Genomic DNA, 17,350 nt, shown 5'->3' on the forward strand with positions numbered 1-17,350 from the left:
ATTCACATGTTGCTGCAGTTTGTAGTCACAGTAGTTGCTCTAGCTTCACTTTTACTAGCTCTTGCTGCAGTTTAGCTGCCTAACTTTCCATCTGTAGTTTCAGATGTTAAGTAGTATCAGTGTTTGATTAAGTTGTGGAAGTTTCCATAACTAGCACCAGATGGTGATGTAGCTTGGGTATTTCATTTAGTTGCACCAGTTTCAGCTGCTGGTATAATTTATTTGTATCAGTCACTCAAGTTTCAGTCATTTCAGTTTCACTAACTTGACAATGTTGGTGTTGTTAGTTGCAGGCATGGTGTCAATGGTTGCTTCATTGCAGTCGTACTTTCACCCGTAAGCGTAGGTGCAAATCTTGAGATACTTGCCATGTTTAGTTTTAGCCATTACAGTTTTATAATTCCTGTAGTTTCAGAGGCTGACTCATTTGCAGGAGTTGCAGTTATACATATTGCTGTGGTCTCATTGGGTGCTGAATATATATTTATTTGCAAGTGTTGTTTGCATTTGCTGATTATGTATTTACAGATTTTTAACTGACTAGGAGGTAACGGATAAAAATGCAAACTACAAACAGACCTATGATGTTTAAAGTTACTAAACAGTGTCTACTTCAAACTGTTCTTCCTGGTAAAAGCTAAAGTCTGTTAACTCCTCCCTCTTCTACCTGAAGCACAGCAGCTCCGGTCTGTCCACATATTTTCTGGAATAGTTTCACCACTATGTAACAGAAACTCACAGAGACACTCTTACTGAGAGGAGAAATGGCACAGAAAAGAGATCAGCTAGATCGAGAAATGTTCTCTTGTTGGATCTGTTTGGATCTACTGAAGGATACTGTGACTATTCCCTGTGGACACAGCTACTGTATGAACTGTATCGAAACCCACTTTGATGAAGAGGACAGGAAGGGAATCCACAGCTGCCCTCAGTGCAGGAAGACTTTCACACTGAGGCCTGACCTGGAGAAAAACACCATGTTAGCAGAGTTGATGGAGTTACTGAAGAAGACTGGACTCCAAGCTGCTCCAGCTGATCACTGCTATGCTGGACCTGAAGATGTGGCCTGTGATGTCTGCACTGGGAGGAAGCTGAAAGCTATCAAGTCCTGTTTATCTTGTCCAGCCTCTTACTGTGAGAAACACCTCCAACCTCACTATGATGCAGCTCCATTAAAGAAACACAAGCTGGTGGCCCCCTCCAAGAAGCTCCAGGAGAACATCTGCTCTCATCATAAAGGCCATGAAACAGTCCCAGCTGCAGCAGAAAGGACTGAGAAGCAGAAGGAGCTCGAGGTGAGACGACTAAACATCCAGCAGAGAATCCAGGAGCGAGAGAAAGATGTGAAGCTGCTTCAACAGGAGGTGGAGGCCATCAATGGCTCTGCTGATAAAGCAGTGGAGGACAGTGAGAAGATGTTCACTGAGCTGATCCGTCTCCTCCAGAAAAGAAGCTCTGATGTGAAGCAGCAGGTCAGATCCCAGCAGGAAACTGAAGTGAGTCGAGTCAAAGAGCTTCAGGAGAAGCTGGAGCAGGAGATCGCTGAGCTGAAGAGGAAAGACGGCGAGCTGGAGCAGCTCTCACACACAGAGGATCACAACCAGTTTCTACACAACTACCCCTCACTGTCAGCACTCAGTGAGTCTACACACTCATCCAGCATCAATATTCGTCCTCTGAGCTACTTTGAGGATGTGACAGCAGCTGTGTCAGAGACCAGAGATAAACTACAGGACATTCTGAGAGAGGAATGGACAAACATCTCACTGACAGTCACTGAAGAGGATGTTTTACTGTCACCAGCAGAGCCAAAGACCAGAGCTGGATTCTTAAAATATTCACATGAAATCACACTGGATCCAAACACAGCACACAGAGAATTGTTATTATCTGAAGAGAACAGAAAAGTGACATTAATGAGACAAAAACAGACTTACTCTAATCACCCAGACAGATTCACTGATTATTATCAAGTCCTGAGTAGAGAGAGTCTGACTGGACGTTGTTACTGGGAGGTGAAGTGGAGAGGGGGTGGAGTTGATGCAGCAGTCGCATACAAGACTATCAGCAGAGCAGGAGAGTCAGATGAATGTGGATTTGGATTTAATGACAACTCTTGGTTATTGAGCTGTGACAGAAAAAGTTGCAAATTTTTGCACAAGAATGTCCAAACTGTCCTCTCAGGTCCTCGGTCCTCCAGAGTAGGAGTGTACCTGGATCACAGAGCAGGTATTCTGTCTTTCTACAGCGTCTCTGAAACCATGACTCTCCTCCACAGAGTCCAGACCACATTCACTCAGCCGCTCTATGCTGGACTTGGTCTTTTTATTGATCATGGAGACACTGCAGAGATATTAAACTGAAATAGACAGAAGTCACTGAGGGACGGCTAGTTCCTGTTTCTTTGGTCTCCAGCATTGCTGTCAACAGTGATGGAGATTTTGAAAAGAGGTCAGAGTGGCACCAGAAAGTTCTTTGAAAGTAAATTCTGCTAGACCGAAAACAATTTCTAATTAGCTTGTATGAAGAAGATCATAAAATCTAATAAAAATGAACAAACATTAATGAACTTCAGTTTTTATATCAAGAAGACACTAGTATTATAAATGTAATTGTTTTATTATGAATAGTATTGTCTAAGCTCACAGACCAAATGTTACACTCTGAATAAAACTTTTAATTTCAGTCCTTCCAGCACACAAAATCACATGTATTATACTAGAGAAGATGTGGATTTTATAGACACTCAATCTGAAGACTTGCTTAATGTAAACCCTCCTGTGTGAAGTTTGTTACATGTTTGAACTGATACATGCTGATTTTCTTTCTTTTTTGTTGTTGTTGAGGAGTTATTTGGTTATTTGAAGAAATATTGAAATGAAAATCTTGATTTGAATCATCTGCTGCTGTGGCATATGTAACTCATTACTGGTATTTTTTTTTTTATATCAGGTGTGGCTATAACTTAGACTTTCTGCTGGTCTGTTTTCTGTGTTCTTATCCCTAACCTTAACCACAACCTTAATCATGTTAGATAGTGTTTTCCAAAGCGATTCATGATGATAAAAATTTTTTAAAAAAGTAAAATAAATGTACATGTCCCAACGGTTCTCATGTTCTCTCCTGTTTCTGAACGCATAACATAGAGACGTGTTGAGTGGCCGAAAGCGTAACATACCAACAAGTTGTCTCATAGCGTAGTATGTTACGTTTTGGGATGAGAACATGTTGGAAAAACCAGCAGAAGGCACAATGTAGTGTTACTGACATGTGATTGGATGAGCAGCCTACAGCCCGCCTCCAAAGTCTCCCAGTGATTATGCAGATGAGGAAACTGATGTGTTTGTCAGAGAGTACAAAGGTGTTCAACCATGAACTTAGCACATACACATACAAAGACACATACACTCTAAACCCTGATCTGACTCATGCAGATGATTCAGTATCTTTCTGTGTCCTTCCTGTTTAGCTGCTTTTGGACGAATCCTGATTCTCTTTCTCTGCTTTGGTTAAGCAAACAGGTTTGATTCGTTGGTCATGAGTGACGTGTTTAGCAAAAAACAAACAAACAAAAATATGTTGTTGGAGACTGTCTCTCATTTACAAATTTCCTCTGGCTGCAGAAGTTGAAGAAGAGACTGTCACTGCATGCTTGTATGATTTTTTTTTTTTTTGCCACACGACTGTTAAATCCAGGACTTTTAAGGTTACAGTAGTTGCTGTATCTTATCATAGATAGATTTGTTTGGTTGTAGTTAAAGTGTCAGTAGTAGCAGATGTTACTATATTTGAAATTATTAACTTAAATTCAAATATAGTAACAAAGTATATGTGGGGCCTCCCTGCTGCTGCGGAGTCGGGGCGGTCTGCTCCTGCTCTGCGGCTGCTGAGCGACCCCTCATCTGGGGCTCTCTTCAGCTTTTTTCAGGGAGAGTGGCACGGTTTCCCCTCTGTTGGTCTTCTAGCAGATCATTACATGAAGGAAGCTTTTAAATACAAGCGCGCTCATGCTCACAGGTGCACACACGGGTGCTCACACATACAAACTACACCCTTTTTGGCTCCTACCTCAAAGCACACCGTGGGCTGTCAATCCTACGTACTGCACAATATTTAGTATTTACTGTTATATTCACATTGTTTTTTGCCCTTTATCACCGTTCCTCTTCCCTGCTGTTTTTCTTTCCCTCTTTCTTTCTCCCTTTTCTTTTCCCCAGTCAAGTCCATTGGGCATCTTTCTTTGCCTTTAGACAATAATTCTGATGGCAAAAGAACCAAACGGGACAGGCAAAAAAAGAAAAAAAGAAAGAAATTATTAACTTAGTTGCAGAAGTTGCTGTGGTTTTAGGCTTGTTTAGTTACAATCACTCTTTGCTGCTGGTGTGGCTGTAGTTTTAGCTTTAAATTTAGTTGCAGTAGTTTTTGTGTCATATAGCAGATGTTGTTATACTTGGAGTAGCAGAGTTGCAGACATTGCCATGACTAATAGCAGATATTGCTGTAGTCTCCTTCATTCATTTGTTACAGAATTATCCATGCTTTCCTGTAGATGTTATATTTTCAGCCACTGATTTAATTCCTGAAGTCACCATGCTTTCCTGCAGATGATACTGTAGTTTCAGTCATTCATTACAGGAGATGTTGTAGTCTGAGGTTTGTTTAGTTTCAAAAGTAGACAATACTTATAGCAGCTATTGTTTCATTGATCCGTTAAGTTACAGAATTCTTCATCGTTTTCTGCTGATGTTCTTATAGTTTTAGTCACTGGTTGAGTTGCAGAAGTAGCCATTCTGCAGATGTTGTGGTATCTGTCTGTCCGTCCTTCCTTCCTTCCTTCCTCTTCCGCTTATCCAGGCCTAAACAGAGAAACCCAGACCTCCTTCTCCCTAACCACCTGCTCCAACTTGTCCAGGGGGACACCAAAGCGTTCCCAGGCCAGCTGAGAGATATAATCTCTCCAGTGTGTCCTGGGTCTGCCCCAGGGCCTCCTCCCGGTAGGTCATGCTGGGAACACCTCACCCAGGAGACACCCAGGAGGCATCCTTGTCAGATACCCAAACCACCTCAACTGGCTCCTTTTGATGCGGAGGAGCAGCGGCTCTACTCTGAGCCCCTCCCGGATGGCCTCATGCAGGATGGCTTCACCCTCTCTCTAAGGGAGTGGCCAGCCACCCTTCAGAGGAAGCCCCACATGAACTTGTTTATTCAGTCACTACCCACAGCTTGTGACCATAGGTGAGGGTATGGGTGTAGATTGACCGGTTAATGGAGAGCTTCACTTTTACACTCAGCTCTCTCTTGACCGCAACAGACCAGTATGCGTCCGCATCACTTCAGCCACAGCACCAATCTGTCTGTCGATCACCCACTCCCATCTTCCATCACTCGTGAACAAGACCCCAAGATACTTAAACTCCTCCACTTGGGGCATGAACTTGTCCTTCATCCGGAGGGGACACTACAGCCAAATCTGGCTGACAACCACGGCCTCAGATTTGGAGGTGCTGATTCTCATTCCCCCCATTTTGCACTCGGGTACAACTGTTCCAGTGCAAGCTGGAGGCCATCACCTGTTGAACCCATCAAAACCATATCTTCTGCAAAAAGCAGAGATGAGATTCTGAGACCACCCAAAGTCAAAGCCTTCAGCCACTTGGCTACTGTGGAGTTCTTTTTTGCTAAGAAAAGTTCAAGAGACAATCTAGACAATCTAGCAGTTCACATTATTTTATTATCAGGCAGTTAAAGATTCGGCTTGCAAAGCTGTGGACTTCTCTATGTCAGGCAGTCTGTGCATGGAAAACTCCCAGACAGTTCATAATTCAAAGTAAATATTGGACACATGGAAACAGGTAATATTTGTGATTGGCTATTAATGGGGAGATGCTATGGTTTAGACTTAGCACTCCCTGATTTGTTCTCCCATGGGTCCTTCCGCATGGTAATGGTCAACGACAAAACACCACTGGGGTTCAGATCCGGGAGGCTCCAAGAAGGGACTCCAAGAATGCGTCGTTCGGCACATAATGGCAAACGGCAGTCAGGACTAATTCCCCAACCCAAAGATGGAGGGAAAAAACCCTCTTGTCCACTGGGAAAAACCCCAACCTACAGGCAGCAAGCCAAGGGGATACTAGGATACCCACCCCAGCCCGTCGTCTCTCACCAAGGGCAACTCCAGACAGAGACAGAGTCCAGCCCCTCTCCAGGAGTGCTGGTTCCAGCAGAGATGAGATTCTGAGACCAGAACAGTTCCCTTGATCATGTACTCATAAGAGTCTTTTGAATCGCTCTTTGTTTGATCACTCACCCGGGACCAATTTGCCATGGGAGACCATACCAGGGGGCAAATGCCCCTGGACAGCATAGCCTCTGACATCCCTAGGACACAAAAACCCCTCAAGCCACTATAAGGTAGCGATTCACAGAGGGGTATTGTGGTTTCAGGTCTTTATTTAGTCGTCATATCTTCTACCAGATGCTGGTTTGGTTTCATCTGCCAATTTGGTTGCAAAACTTGCCGTGCACAGTAGCAGCTGTTAGTGTATTTTTAGGCTTTCATTTTGTTGCAGTAGTTGCCACATCTTCTAGCAGACATTGTTGTAGTTGCAGTAGTTGAAGGGTTAGTAGTAGTGGTGGATGTTGCTATTTTACAGTCATTTATTTAGTTGTAGAAGTTCCCATGCCATGTAGTGGACGTTGCTAAAGTTTCTTTCATTCATTTGTTGCAGAATTTTTAATACTTTTCTGCAGTTGCATACAATAATATCAGCAGAGCAGGGAGCTTAAATGAATGTGTATTTGGATACAATGACATATCTTGGTCATTCCATTGTTACACAAACAGTTATATTTTTTGGCACAACAAAGTCCGAACTCTCCTCTCAGGTCCTCGGTCCTCCAGAGTAGGAGTGTACCTGGATCACAGAGCAGGTATTCTGTCTTTCTACAGCGTCTCTGAAACCATGACTCTCCTCCACAGAGTCCAGACCACATTCACTCAGCCGCTCTATGCTGGACTTGGTCTTTATGAAAATGGAGATACTGCAGAGTTTATTAAAGTGAAATAGAAGTTTTAGCTTCTAGTTTTTTTGTTTTTTTCTTGTCTATCTTTGAAGGCAAATGAGGAGCTGGGAGCGTGGCTCATTAAGGTGGATAAGTCCCGGCCTGCCTGGAAGATTTAAAGCCTGGATCTACCAGCATTCCATCCTGCCCCGAATCCTGTGGCCCTTGCTTGTCTATACAGTTCCAATAACTACTGTGGAATCCCTTGAAAGAAAGATCAGTGGCTTTCTTCGTAAGTGGCTGGGACTTCCCCGCAGTCTCACCAGCACTGCCTTGTATGGGGCAAGTAACAGCGTGCAGTTACCCTTCAGTGGTCTCACAGAAGAGTTCAAGGTGGCTCGCACACGAGAAGCCCTACAGTACAGAGATTCTAAAGACTGCAAGGTGGCATCAGCAGGTATTGAGGTAAGGACAGGAAGAAAGTGGAAGGCTGAGAAGGCAGTTGAGGTGGCGGAGTCACGCCTAAGGCAGAAAACACTGATGGGGGTCTTAGCAACAGGGGGAGCAGGCTTGGGATACTTCCCAAAGGCCCAGGTCAGCAGGGCACAGGGAAAGGAGAGACACCAGCTACTCCAGGAAGAGGTCCGAGCAGGTGTGGAGGAGGAGCGAGTAAGCAGAGCTGTAGGCCTTAAGCGGCAGGGAGCATGGACAAGGTGGGAGAGCACCTTGCAGCGCAAGGTCACCTGGGCAAACATCATGAAGGCAGACTTCCACCGGATCCGATTCCTAGTGCAGGCAGTATACGACACCCTGCCAAGCCCAGCAAACCTCCATCTGTGGGGAAAGAGCGAGACACCTGCCTGTCCCCTGTGCTCTGGAAGAGGGACCCTAGAACACCTCCTTAGCAGCTGCCCAAGGGCCCTGGCTGATGGTCGGTATTGTTGGTGGCACGACCAGGTGCTCAGAGTAGTTGCTGAAAAGATTGCCTCAGCAATCAGCACCAGCAAGCATCATCAGGCTCCGAGGAAGGCAATCTCTTTTATTAAGGCTGGAGAGAAACCCCAGGTGCGCCCATATTTGACAACTGGCCTCCTCAACACAGCCTCTGATTGGCAGCTACAGGCTGACCTGGGTAAACAACTAAAGTTCCCTCAGAACATTGCAAAAACATCACTCCGGCCAGACATGATAATTATTTTTGAGGCCTCAAAACAGCTGATCATGCTGGAACTCACAGTGCCCTGGTAAGAGCGGATTGAGGAGGCCAATGAAAGGAAACAAGGAAAGTACCAGGAGCTAGTGCAGGAGTGCAGGGGAAGGGGCTGGAAGACTTTCTATGAGCCCCTAGAAGTGGGTTGTAGGGGCTTTGCAGGACGATCACTCTGCAAAGTCCTAGGCCGGCTGGGCGTGGCTGGGGTAGCCAAGAAGAGGGCCATCCAGGCTGTGAGTGAAGCGGCAGAGAAAGCCACAAGGTGGCTGTGGATCAAGAGGGCTGATCCGTGGGTAGCTACTGGTACGCAAGTCGGGGCCTGATCACCCCCGGCTGGGTCGCCTGGGCGAGGGTGTATGATGTTGTGAGACCTGAAACACCTGATGACCCTAGGATACATCACTGAAGATGCGTACCAGTGCATCCAGGAGATGTGTCTTTATAGTGCTGTTGAGAGCTCACTGTTGTGCTGTTTCTTCTCTGCACAGAGATCAAGTTATAGCTGCGAGTTTGACATCTTATGATTCATTGTCTGCAGTTACCTGTAAATTTACTTGAAATTGTATTCAAATCAACAGTGCACTCTTTCTCTGTTGTGGCAAAAATATTCAACCGCTTTGGAAAGAAATCAGAATGACATATGAGAAATGTATTTCAAAACAGTTTCCACTAGACTCCAAAGTAAGTAGAGGAAATAATTATCACCAACATAATCAAGCAATAATTCAACAGTTTTAGGGCCTCAAGTTTTTTCATTGCTTAAACGACAATAACACTGGGAACTTTATTAATTTTTATTTATTAAAGATTTGGATTTTATAGGGGGCCAGTCTTATGTAGTTGAACAAAGTATATCAGTTCATATCAGTTATTAAGGAAATTAGAGAGATATGGAATAAGATGTGTAGCCTATTCCTGGTTGGAAAATGGACAACAATGTGTGCAAATTAATAAAACTGCATCTAAAAGGGTCAATGTGGGGTAACTCAAGGATCTGTGACTGATCCAAAACTCTTTGTACTTTTCATTAATTATATTTGTAATATTACTAAATTGATTAAATATGTTGTTTATACAGATGATACAAATGCATTATCTTGTGGAAAGAAAATTAAATGATCTCTTGTATGCAATTAAAAATGAGCTGGAAATTCTTAAGATGTGGTTTGATATCAATAAATTATCCCTTAATTATCAAGGAACCTGAATTCATGCTTTTAACAGGTAGAAAAGAATATGAAGAAGATGTTCATTTAATATCCATCCATCCATTTTCTTCCGCTTATCCGGGGCTGGGTCGCGGGGGAAGCAGCCCAAGCAGAGAAGCCCAGACCTCCCTCTCCCTAGCCATCTCCTGCAGCTTGTCCGGGGGAACATCAAGGCGTTCCCAGGCCAGCCAAGAGATATAATCTCTCCAGCATGTCCTGGGTCTGCCCAGGGGCCTCCTCCTGGTGGGACATGCCCAGAAAACCTCACCCAGGAGGCGCCCATCTGACAAGGAGCAGCATCCACATCGCTGCGGCCGCAGCACCAATCCATCTGTCGATCTCCTGCTCCCTTCTCCCGAGATACTTATACTCCTCCACTTGGGCAGGAACTCATCCCTGACCCGGAGTGGGCACTCCACCCTTTTCCGGCTGAGAACCATCCTCAGATTTCGAGGTGCTAATTCTCATTCCCACTGCTTCACACTCTGCTGCGAACTGTTCCAAGGTGAGCAGGAGGCCATCACCCGATGAAGCCAACAGAACCACATCATCTGCAAAAAGCAGAGATGAAATTCTGAGACCATGCAAGTGAGAGCCTGCCGCCACTTGGCTACGCCTAGAAATTCTGTCCATAAAAATTATGAACAGAATCAGTGACAAAGGGCAGCCTGGCGGAGCTCATTACCCACAAGGAATGAGTCTGACTTATTGCCGGCTATGCGGACCAAGCTCTTGCAGTTGTTGTATAAGGACTGAATGGCCCATAGCAATGGACCGGACACCCCATACTCTCGGAGCACCCCCCACAAGACCACCCAAGGGACACGGTTGAATGCCTTCTCCAAATCCACAAAACACATGTAGACTGGTTGGGCAAACTCCTGTGCACCCTCAAGTATCCTTGAGAGGATAAAGAGCTGATCCAGTGTTCCACGACCAGGACGAAAACAGCATTGTTCCTCATGTATCCGAGGTTCGACTAACAGACAGATTCTCCTCTCCAGCAGCAAAGACTTTCCCAGGGAGGCTGAGGAGTGTGAGTCCCCTGTAGTTGGAACACACCTTCCAGTCCCCTTTCTTTCTTTTTTTTTTTGATTTATATTTTTTTTATTAAGGTTTCAAAAGCAGGCATTCACAGTATGTACATCATGTAAGCATACTTCTTGCTTAGGTTATCTGCCTTAGATACCAAAATAGTATTTTAATTTACATCCGAGTCATAAAGAGAGAATATTTACAACTATAGAAGCAATTGAAACAATCACATAATCCGAAATAAGAAAACAAACAAAACCAACAAACAAAACAAAAAAAACAAAACAAAGAAAAACAAACAAACAAACAAACAAAATGGATGTGTTGGTAGGGTGTGATCCTATAAATATATATTCTCATACATCACAGTTATTGGTTTGTAAAAATAAAATCTGGCCTATGAGGTGTGATATATTTGACCCAGTTTTCCCAGTATGATGTAAATTTCTCCAGCTTGTGGTTAACAGAAGCTGTTATCTTTTCCATGTTATAGATTTCCATTGTGATTTCCATCCATGTACTTATGTTTGGGCTCTCCGGGGATAACCATTTTCTGGTGATACTCTTTTTACAGGCCACCAGTAGAATATTTACTAAATGTTTATCATATTTAGGCCATTCCTGAGGTATATATCCAAAGAACATAGTCTTACTCTCGAGGGGTATTTCACATTTAAAGATATCCTGTAAGGCATTATGTATTTTTCTCCAATAATCCCTCAAGATAGAGCAGTCCCAGAAAATGTGGTAGTGATTTGCACTTTGATTTCCACAGTTCCTCCAACAAGCAGGGGAATCATCATCATAATGAGACTTCTGAGAAGGTGTTATAAAGTATCTAATTAGGCACTTCCAGCCGAATTCCCTCCACTTTTGTGAGCTGGTACACATCCACTGATACCTCCATATTGCCGTCCATTCTTCCTCTAATAATTTTATCCCTCCTTCCTTCTCCCATTTTGTTCTAATATATGAAGTCGAATGTGGTTTCAAATCCATTAGACCCTTATACAGACATGATACAATTCTATCAATAGTTTCTGAGTTATAGCTTTTTATAAACAATTCCATCAAGCGTGTGTTTGTCATTGTTACATTTCTCATCTTCATGTCAGCATAGTGCCTTAACTGCAAATATCGATAGAAGTCTTGTTTTTCTAATGAAAATGTCTTTCTAAGCGTGTCAAAGCTGAACAATTTTCCATCTTTCATTATACTACACAGGGCTGTTATGCCCTTACCTGTCCAGTCCTTGAATCTAGAATCCAATTCATTAGGCTTGAACTCTGAGTCGTAAGCACACCATTTAAGAACTATAATATTGGTCTCGAGTTTATATTCCTTTATAATAGTTTTCCATGTTTCCTTTTCACCCACAGGTTATCAATGTTTTTTATATAGGTTTGTAAATTATTGTCAGCTAGAGTTGCCTGAATAGGAATAGACAGCTTTTGTTCCTCAATGATTTTCCATTGGGCAGTGTATGATGGGTTACACCAGCATATTATTGCTCTCATCTGCGCTGCAAAATAGTAGTATCTGAGGTCAGGGAGGCCCCATCCTCCCTTTTGCTTAGCCAGCTGTAGAGTTTTGAGGCGAACCCTTGGTCTTTTACCTTGCCATATATATCTAGATAACATTTTGTCCCACTCATTAAATTGACTTTGGTTAATCTCTATTGGTAGGGTTTGAAATAGATACAAAAATCTTGGCAATACATTCATTTTAATAGAATCAATTCTTGAATTAAAGCTAAAGAAAGGAATTAAGTTCCATCTTACTATATCTTCCTTTATTTTTTTGTATAAGGGTAGGTAATTCTGTTCAAATAATTTTGTAAGATCTTTCGGTAAATTTATGCCTAAATATTTAAAAGACTCCGTTTGCCATACCAGGAGATAACTACATTTTATTTCTTCTGGTGGGCTATAATTATATGAGAGTAGCTGGGTTTTACCTATATTAATTTTATAGCCTGATAATTGGCCGTATTGTTCAAATGATTGCATCAGTTTGGGTAAAGAATATGTTGGGTGTCCAAGGTAGACCAAAATGTCATCCGCATAGCAAGCCAGTTTATATTGCATCCCTTTGATAGAAATTCCCTTAATGTCTTCGTTTTGCCTAATGAATTGAGCTAGTGGTTCCAAGTATAATGCGAAAAGTAACGGTGACCATGCACAGCCCTGTCTAGTGCCCCTTTTTAGGGTAAAACTGTTAGATAGGCATCCATTAATTTTAATCCTGGCTGTAGGATTATCGTATAGTGCTTGTATAGTTTTAATAATCGTATCATGAAAGCCAAATTTATATAATACCCTGTAAAGGAACTTCCAGTTGACGGAATCAAAGGCTTTTTCAGCGTCTACACTCATCACAATTGCTTTGATTTTATGTTTTTGTATATGGTCCATAATATGTAGTGTCTTTCGTATATTGTCCTGTGTTTGGCGTTGATGTATGAAACCAGTTTGGTCGTTACATATCAATGTTGGTAGGAACTCTTCTAGCCGTTTGGCCATGATAGATGTGAAAAGTTTATAGTCCACATTAAGAACGGAGATTGGCTTGAAAGATCCACATTCCATTTTATCTTTGCCTTCTTTTGGTATAACTGAGATAATTGCCTCCTTCCAGCTGGGGGGCATTTGTGCCTTTTTCAAGACCCAATTCAATGTAGGCAATAAAACAGGTATCAGTTCCTTTTTAAATTCTTTATACCACTCTGCCGTGTAACCATCTGGTCCTGGTGATTTACTTAATTTAATTGCAGCTTTTAATTCTTCTTCAGTTATGTTCATTATCATTGTTTGATTTTGTTCTTCATCTAAAGTGGGTAAGTCTAGAGGGTTCAGGAAGCTATCAATCTGAGCTTCAGTCCCGCCAGGGGCTTCAGAGTATAGGGTTTTATAGAATCTTTCAAAGGCTTCCTGTATTTCATTTAATTTATTTTTTATCACTTTTGTACTTGGGTGCCTAATTTTATAAATTGTATTTTCTGCTGTCTTTTTTTTCCAATTTCCACGCCAATATTTTGGTAGATTTAATGCCACTTTCATAGTGTCTCTGTTTCAAAAACATTAAATCTTTCTTGATTTCTTGTGTGGCTAGATTGTTAATTTCATTCCTAATGTTTTTGATTTCCCTTAATATATCCTGTGCTGAGTCCCCCAGTCCCCTTTCTTAAAGATGGGGACCACCACCCCGGTCAGCCAGTTCAGGGGTACTGCCCCTGATCTCCACGCAACATTGTAGAGGCGTGTCAACCAAGACAGCCCGACAACATCCAGAGCCTTCAGGAACTTGAGGCGGACCTTGTCCACCCCAGGGGCTCTGCCACCATGGAGTTGTTTAACTGCCTCAGTGACCTCGCCCCCAGAGATTGGCGGGGTCACTTCCTTCGTCAGACTCTGCTTCCGCCACGGAAGACGTGCCAGTGGGATTGAGGAGGTCCTCGAAGTATTCCTTCCACCGCCCAATAATTTTCTCAGTCGAAGTCAGCAGCACTCCACCCGCACTATACACAGTGCAGGTAGAACACCACTTTCCCCTCCTGAGTCGCCTGACAGTTTGCCAGAATCTCTTCAATGCAGTCCGAAAGTCTTTTTCCATGGCCTCTCCGAACTCCTCCAACACCAGAGTTTTTACTTCAGGCACCGCCCGTGCCGCATTCCGCTTGGCCTGTCGGTACCTATCAGCTGCCTCCGGAGTCCCACAGACTAACCAAGCCTGGTAGGACTCCTTCTTCAGCTTGGTGCCTACCACCACAACAGGCACCAATTACCTTGCGGCCGCAGCTCAGTGCAGGAGCTTCGGCAATGGAGGTGCTGAACATAGTCCATTCGGACTCAGTGTCCCCAGTCTCCCTCGAAATGCTGTTGAAGCTCTGCCGGAAGTGTGAGTAGAAGATCTCGCGGACCGAGGCCTCTGCTAGGCATTCCCAGCACACCCTCACTGTACGTTTAGGCGCACCAGGTCTGTCCAGCATCCTCTCCCCCCACCACCTGATGCAAATCACCACCAGGTGGTGATCAATTGACAGCTCAGCCCCTTTATTTGCCCCAGTGTTCAAAACGTATGACCCACCCCAGCCCCACCGCCTCTCATCAGGGGCAACTCCAGACTGAGACAGAGTCCAGCCCCTCTCCAGGAGGCTGGTTCCAGAGCCCAAGCCATGCATTGAGGTGAGCCCGACTATATCTAGCCGGTACCTCTCAACCCCAATTCAATTCAATTCAATTCAATTTTATTTATGTAGCGCCAAATCACAATAACAGTCGGCTCAAAGTGCTTTATATTGTAAGGTAGACCTTACAGTAATACATACAGAGAAAAACCCAACAATCAAATGACCTCCTATGAGCAAGCACTTTGGCGACAGTGGGAAGGAAAAACTCCCTTTTAAAAGAAAAAATATCATCATAATCCGGCTACCCCTTTGGAGCCAGCTGTGGGCTCAAGGCTGGAGCCGAACAAAAACTCCCTGATAACGACTGTGTTGAGTCTGTTCCTTCCCATTCCATGCAAGGCCACCTGGGTTTGCTGGAAGACTGTTTACTTAGCCTGGCAGGGCGAAGGACACTGTCTCAGCTGAATTATGGACATGCACACACATACATATACTGATACTGATAAGCACTCACTGACGCATCACCCTCCCTACCCCGGATCCAACGCCACCTCCAACGCTTACCTCCCCTCTGATGTGGACATCGGGTCAGCTGGAGGCGCAGTCGAAGATTGCAGCGGTCCCAGATCAGATGTACACACTGGAACACTTTCCCATGTTGCTTGTCTGTGTTTATTGTGCTATGGTGTGTTGATATCTGTGCATTCCTGTATTATCCTTTTGTGTTACACATTTCGATGTTTTTTTCTTCGCTACCTAGCCTGACCTGTCTCCCCAATGTGATGTTTGTGTATTGTATGTACGGTCGGCAAGGTCTGTCATCTCGGTTGTGGGCAAAAGACCTGCAACTGACAAATAAAGGCTATCTCAAAAGGCATTCAATAGGGTCCCCCACAAGCTGATTTGGCGATCATTACGAAGTCATGGTGCCCCGGAAGCTTATGTGAAATGGACTCAGCTGCTCTACTGTAATGTCACAAGCGAGGTCCGATGTTCAGCGGGAACATCACCAGCCTTCCCGATTACCGTTGGCTAAGCCCTCTTGCCCCTGCTGTTAACTCTCTGTATGGACACCGCAACGGCTGATCTAAAATCACCACGTCCATGGAGCCTCCTGTATGCAGATGATGTGTGCCTATCAGAAACAGAAAACTGCCTAGCCCTGCAAACCCAAACACAAGCATGGAAAGACCGGCTCTCCAAAAACGGCATGCGCCTGAACATCAAGAAGACTGAGTACCTTGAATGCGGCCCCCAGACCAACAGTACCATCACTATCGACGGCGAGCCGCTGACTAAAGTTGCGCAATTCAAGTACCTCGGGTCCCTTGTCACCTTGGACTGCGAAACTCTACCAGACGCCAGACTCCGTGTCAACACAGCGTGGAGGAAGTGGCATCAGGTGAGTGGAGTCTTATGTGACAAGAGAATGCCAATCTATCTTAAGGCGAAAGTCTATAAGTCGATTGTGCGCCCAGTGGCACTCTACGGGTCAGAGTGCTGGCCAGCGATGACCAAACACGAACAAGCTCTTCACACCATGGAGATGAAGATGCTGAGGTGGCCTCTGGGTCTCACACGACTTGACCGAGCGAGGAATGAAGATGTCAGGAAACAATGGGGAGTGACACCGATCACAGACAAGATGCGAGAGGCGAGGCTCCGATGGTACGGCCATGTTGTCCGTAGCGATAAAAATTCCATCGCAAAGACAGCACAGCAATTGGATTTGGTTGGAAACGGGCCAAAAGGAAGACCAAAAAAGCGCTGGATGGACCGAATCAAGGATGATATGAATGCTGTGAATGTTACACCAGAAGACGCCCTTGATAGGAAGAAGTGGAGGAAGACATGCAAGATAGCGGACCCTGCGTCGCGGGATATAAACCACTAGGAAGAAGAAGATATTCATATTCATCTTCATATTATTGGTGTTATTATTATTAACTGAACATGTACGCTGGTCTTTCTATCGCTGTGAGGACTGTTAACCTGGACATAACGAGCTGTGAACCTGCCCCACTCCTCTAACTCCAGAAAACAGGTCGGATGCACAGAATAACATGAAAGTTCAAAGAACCAGTTTATTTGTTGTTGGACCTGAGCAGAGCCCAGAACAACAAGCAAATGCTCATCATCATTGTTGGGTCTGCGCTTCAGCAGGCCCGCTAGTTCAGACTTATTCCCGTGAACAAAGCAAGACAACAACTTAACCGGCTTTTATATGCTAGCAAGGGGAGGCTCTCAGAGCAGCCCCTCTGCCCTCGGTCTCAGACCACTCCAAAGAACCTGCAACCTTTTCTTCTCTGACACATAGTTTACACAAACACCCATTGTAACCCCCCGCCCTACGGAGCGTCATAAAACTAAGTGTGTGTGTGTGTGTGCGCATGTGGGTGTTTCTGTGTGACTTCCTGCTGATCACAAAGGGTCACAATTTCAACCTAACAATCACCACTGCTCTTCCATATCAACAGTGATGTGGTTAGACCAGTGGTTCTCAAACTTTTTAGATCACTCCCCACATGGTAGGAAGAAACCTATGCAGGGATCTCAAAGAGCAAAACTGCTGTCAGCTCTGTGTAGCCACACCTACTTGGGACCCACTCTGTAAAAGTGTGTGTTTGCTCTGCCCACGTAGCCTCATATGTAGCCAGAGCTGAACATGGTGAGTCACCTTTAGTGTGTAAATGTATGCAGTTCAAAGGTTACAGAGAGTGCACTTAGTCTTAACATAGATACATTCATATATTTAGACTTTTT

At 44.2% G+C, this 17,350-nt stretch overlaps 2 protein-coding genes and 1 pseudogene across 2 annotated transcripts; all 3 read left to right on the forward strand.

Annotated features, from left to right (window-relative positions):
- The first annotated feature begins 127 nt into the window (after nucleotides 1–127).
- LOC113017212 (tripartite motif-containing protein 16-like protein) lies at nucleotides 128–7,107 on the forward strand. Its single transcript, XM_026160366.1, has 3 exons — nucleotides 128–1,061; nucleotides 1,209–2,184; nucleotides 6,889–7,107. Exons 1-3 carry the CDS (start codon nucleotides 765–767, stop codon nucleotides 7,068–7,070), a joined length of 1,455 nt encoding a protein of 484 aa, XP_026016151.1. The 5' UTR covers nucleotides 128–764; the 3' UTR covers nucleotides 7,071–7,107.
- A 14-nt stretch (nucleotides 7,108–7,121) lies between these two features.
- LOC113017285 (uncharacterized) lies at nucleotides 7,122–8,581 on the forward strand (annotated as a pseudogene).
- A 7,057-nt stretch (nucleotides 8,582–15,638) lies between these two features.
- LOC113017286 (uncharacterized) lies at nucleotides 15,639–16,481 on the forward strand. The gene has a single exon (XM_026160458.1). It carries the CDS (start codon nucleotides 15,654–15,656, stop codon nucleotides 16,479–16,481), a length of 828 nt encoding a protein of 275 aa, XP_026016243.1. The 5' UTR covers nucleotides 15,639–15,653.
- The last annotated feature ends 869 nt before the right edge of the window (nucleotides 16,482–17,350 follow it).

Source organism: Astatotilapia calliptera, unplaced genomic scaffold, assembly GCF_900246225.1.
Source record: "Astatotilapia calliptera unplaced genomic scaffold, fAstCal1.2 U_scaffold_1, whole genome shotgun sequence".
Classification (NCBI taxonomy): domain Eukaryota; kingdom Metazoa; phylum Chordata; class Actinopteri; order Cichliformes; family Cichlidae; genus Astatotilapia; species Astatotilapia calliptera.

Excerpts from the sequence above, each read along its gene's own strand:
- LOC113017286 (XM_026160458.1), top strand. The coding sequence starts at position 15,654 with ATGGACACCGCAACGGCTGATCTAAAATCACCACGTCCATGGAGCCTC.
- LOC113017212 (XM_026160366.1), top strand. The coding sequence starts at position 765 with ATGGCACAGAAAAGAGATCAGCTAGATCGAGAAATGTTCTCTTGTTGG. Across the intron at positions 1,062-1,208 it reads GCTATGCTGGACCTGAAGAT|CTCCAGGAGAACATCTGCTC; the intron begins GTGGCCTGTGAT and ends CCCTCCAAGAAG. Across the intron at positions 2,185-6,888 it reads TGTCCAAACTGTCCTCTCAG|GTCCTCGGTCCTCCAGAGTA; the intron begins GTCCTCGGTCCT and ends CTCTCCTCTCAG.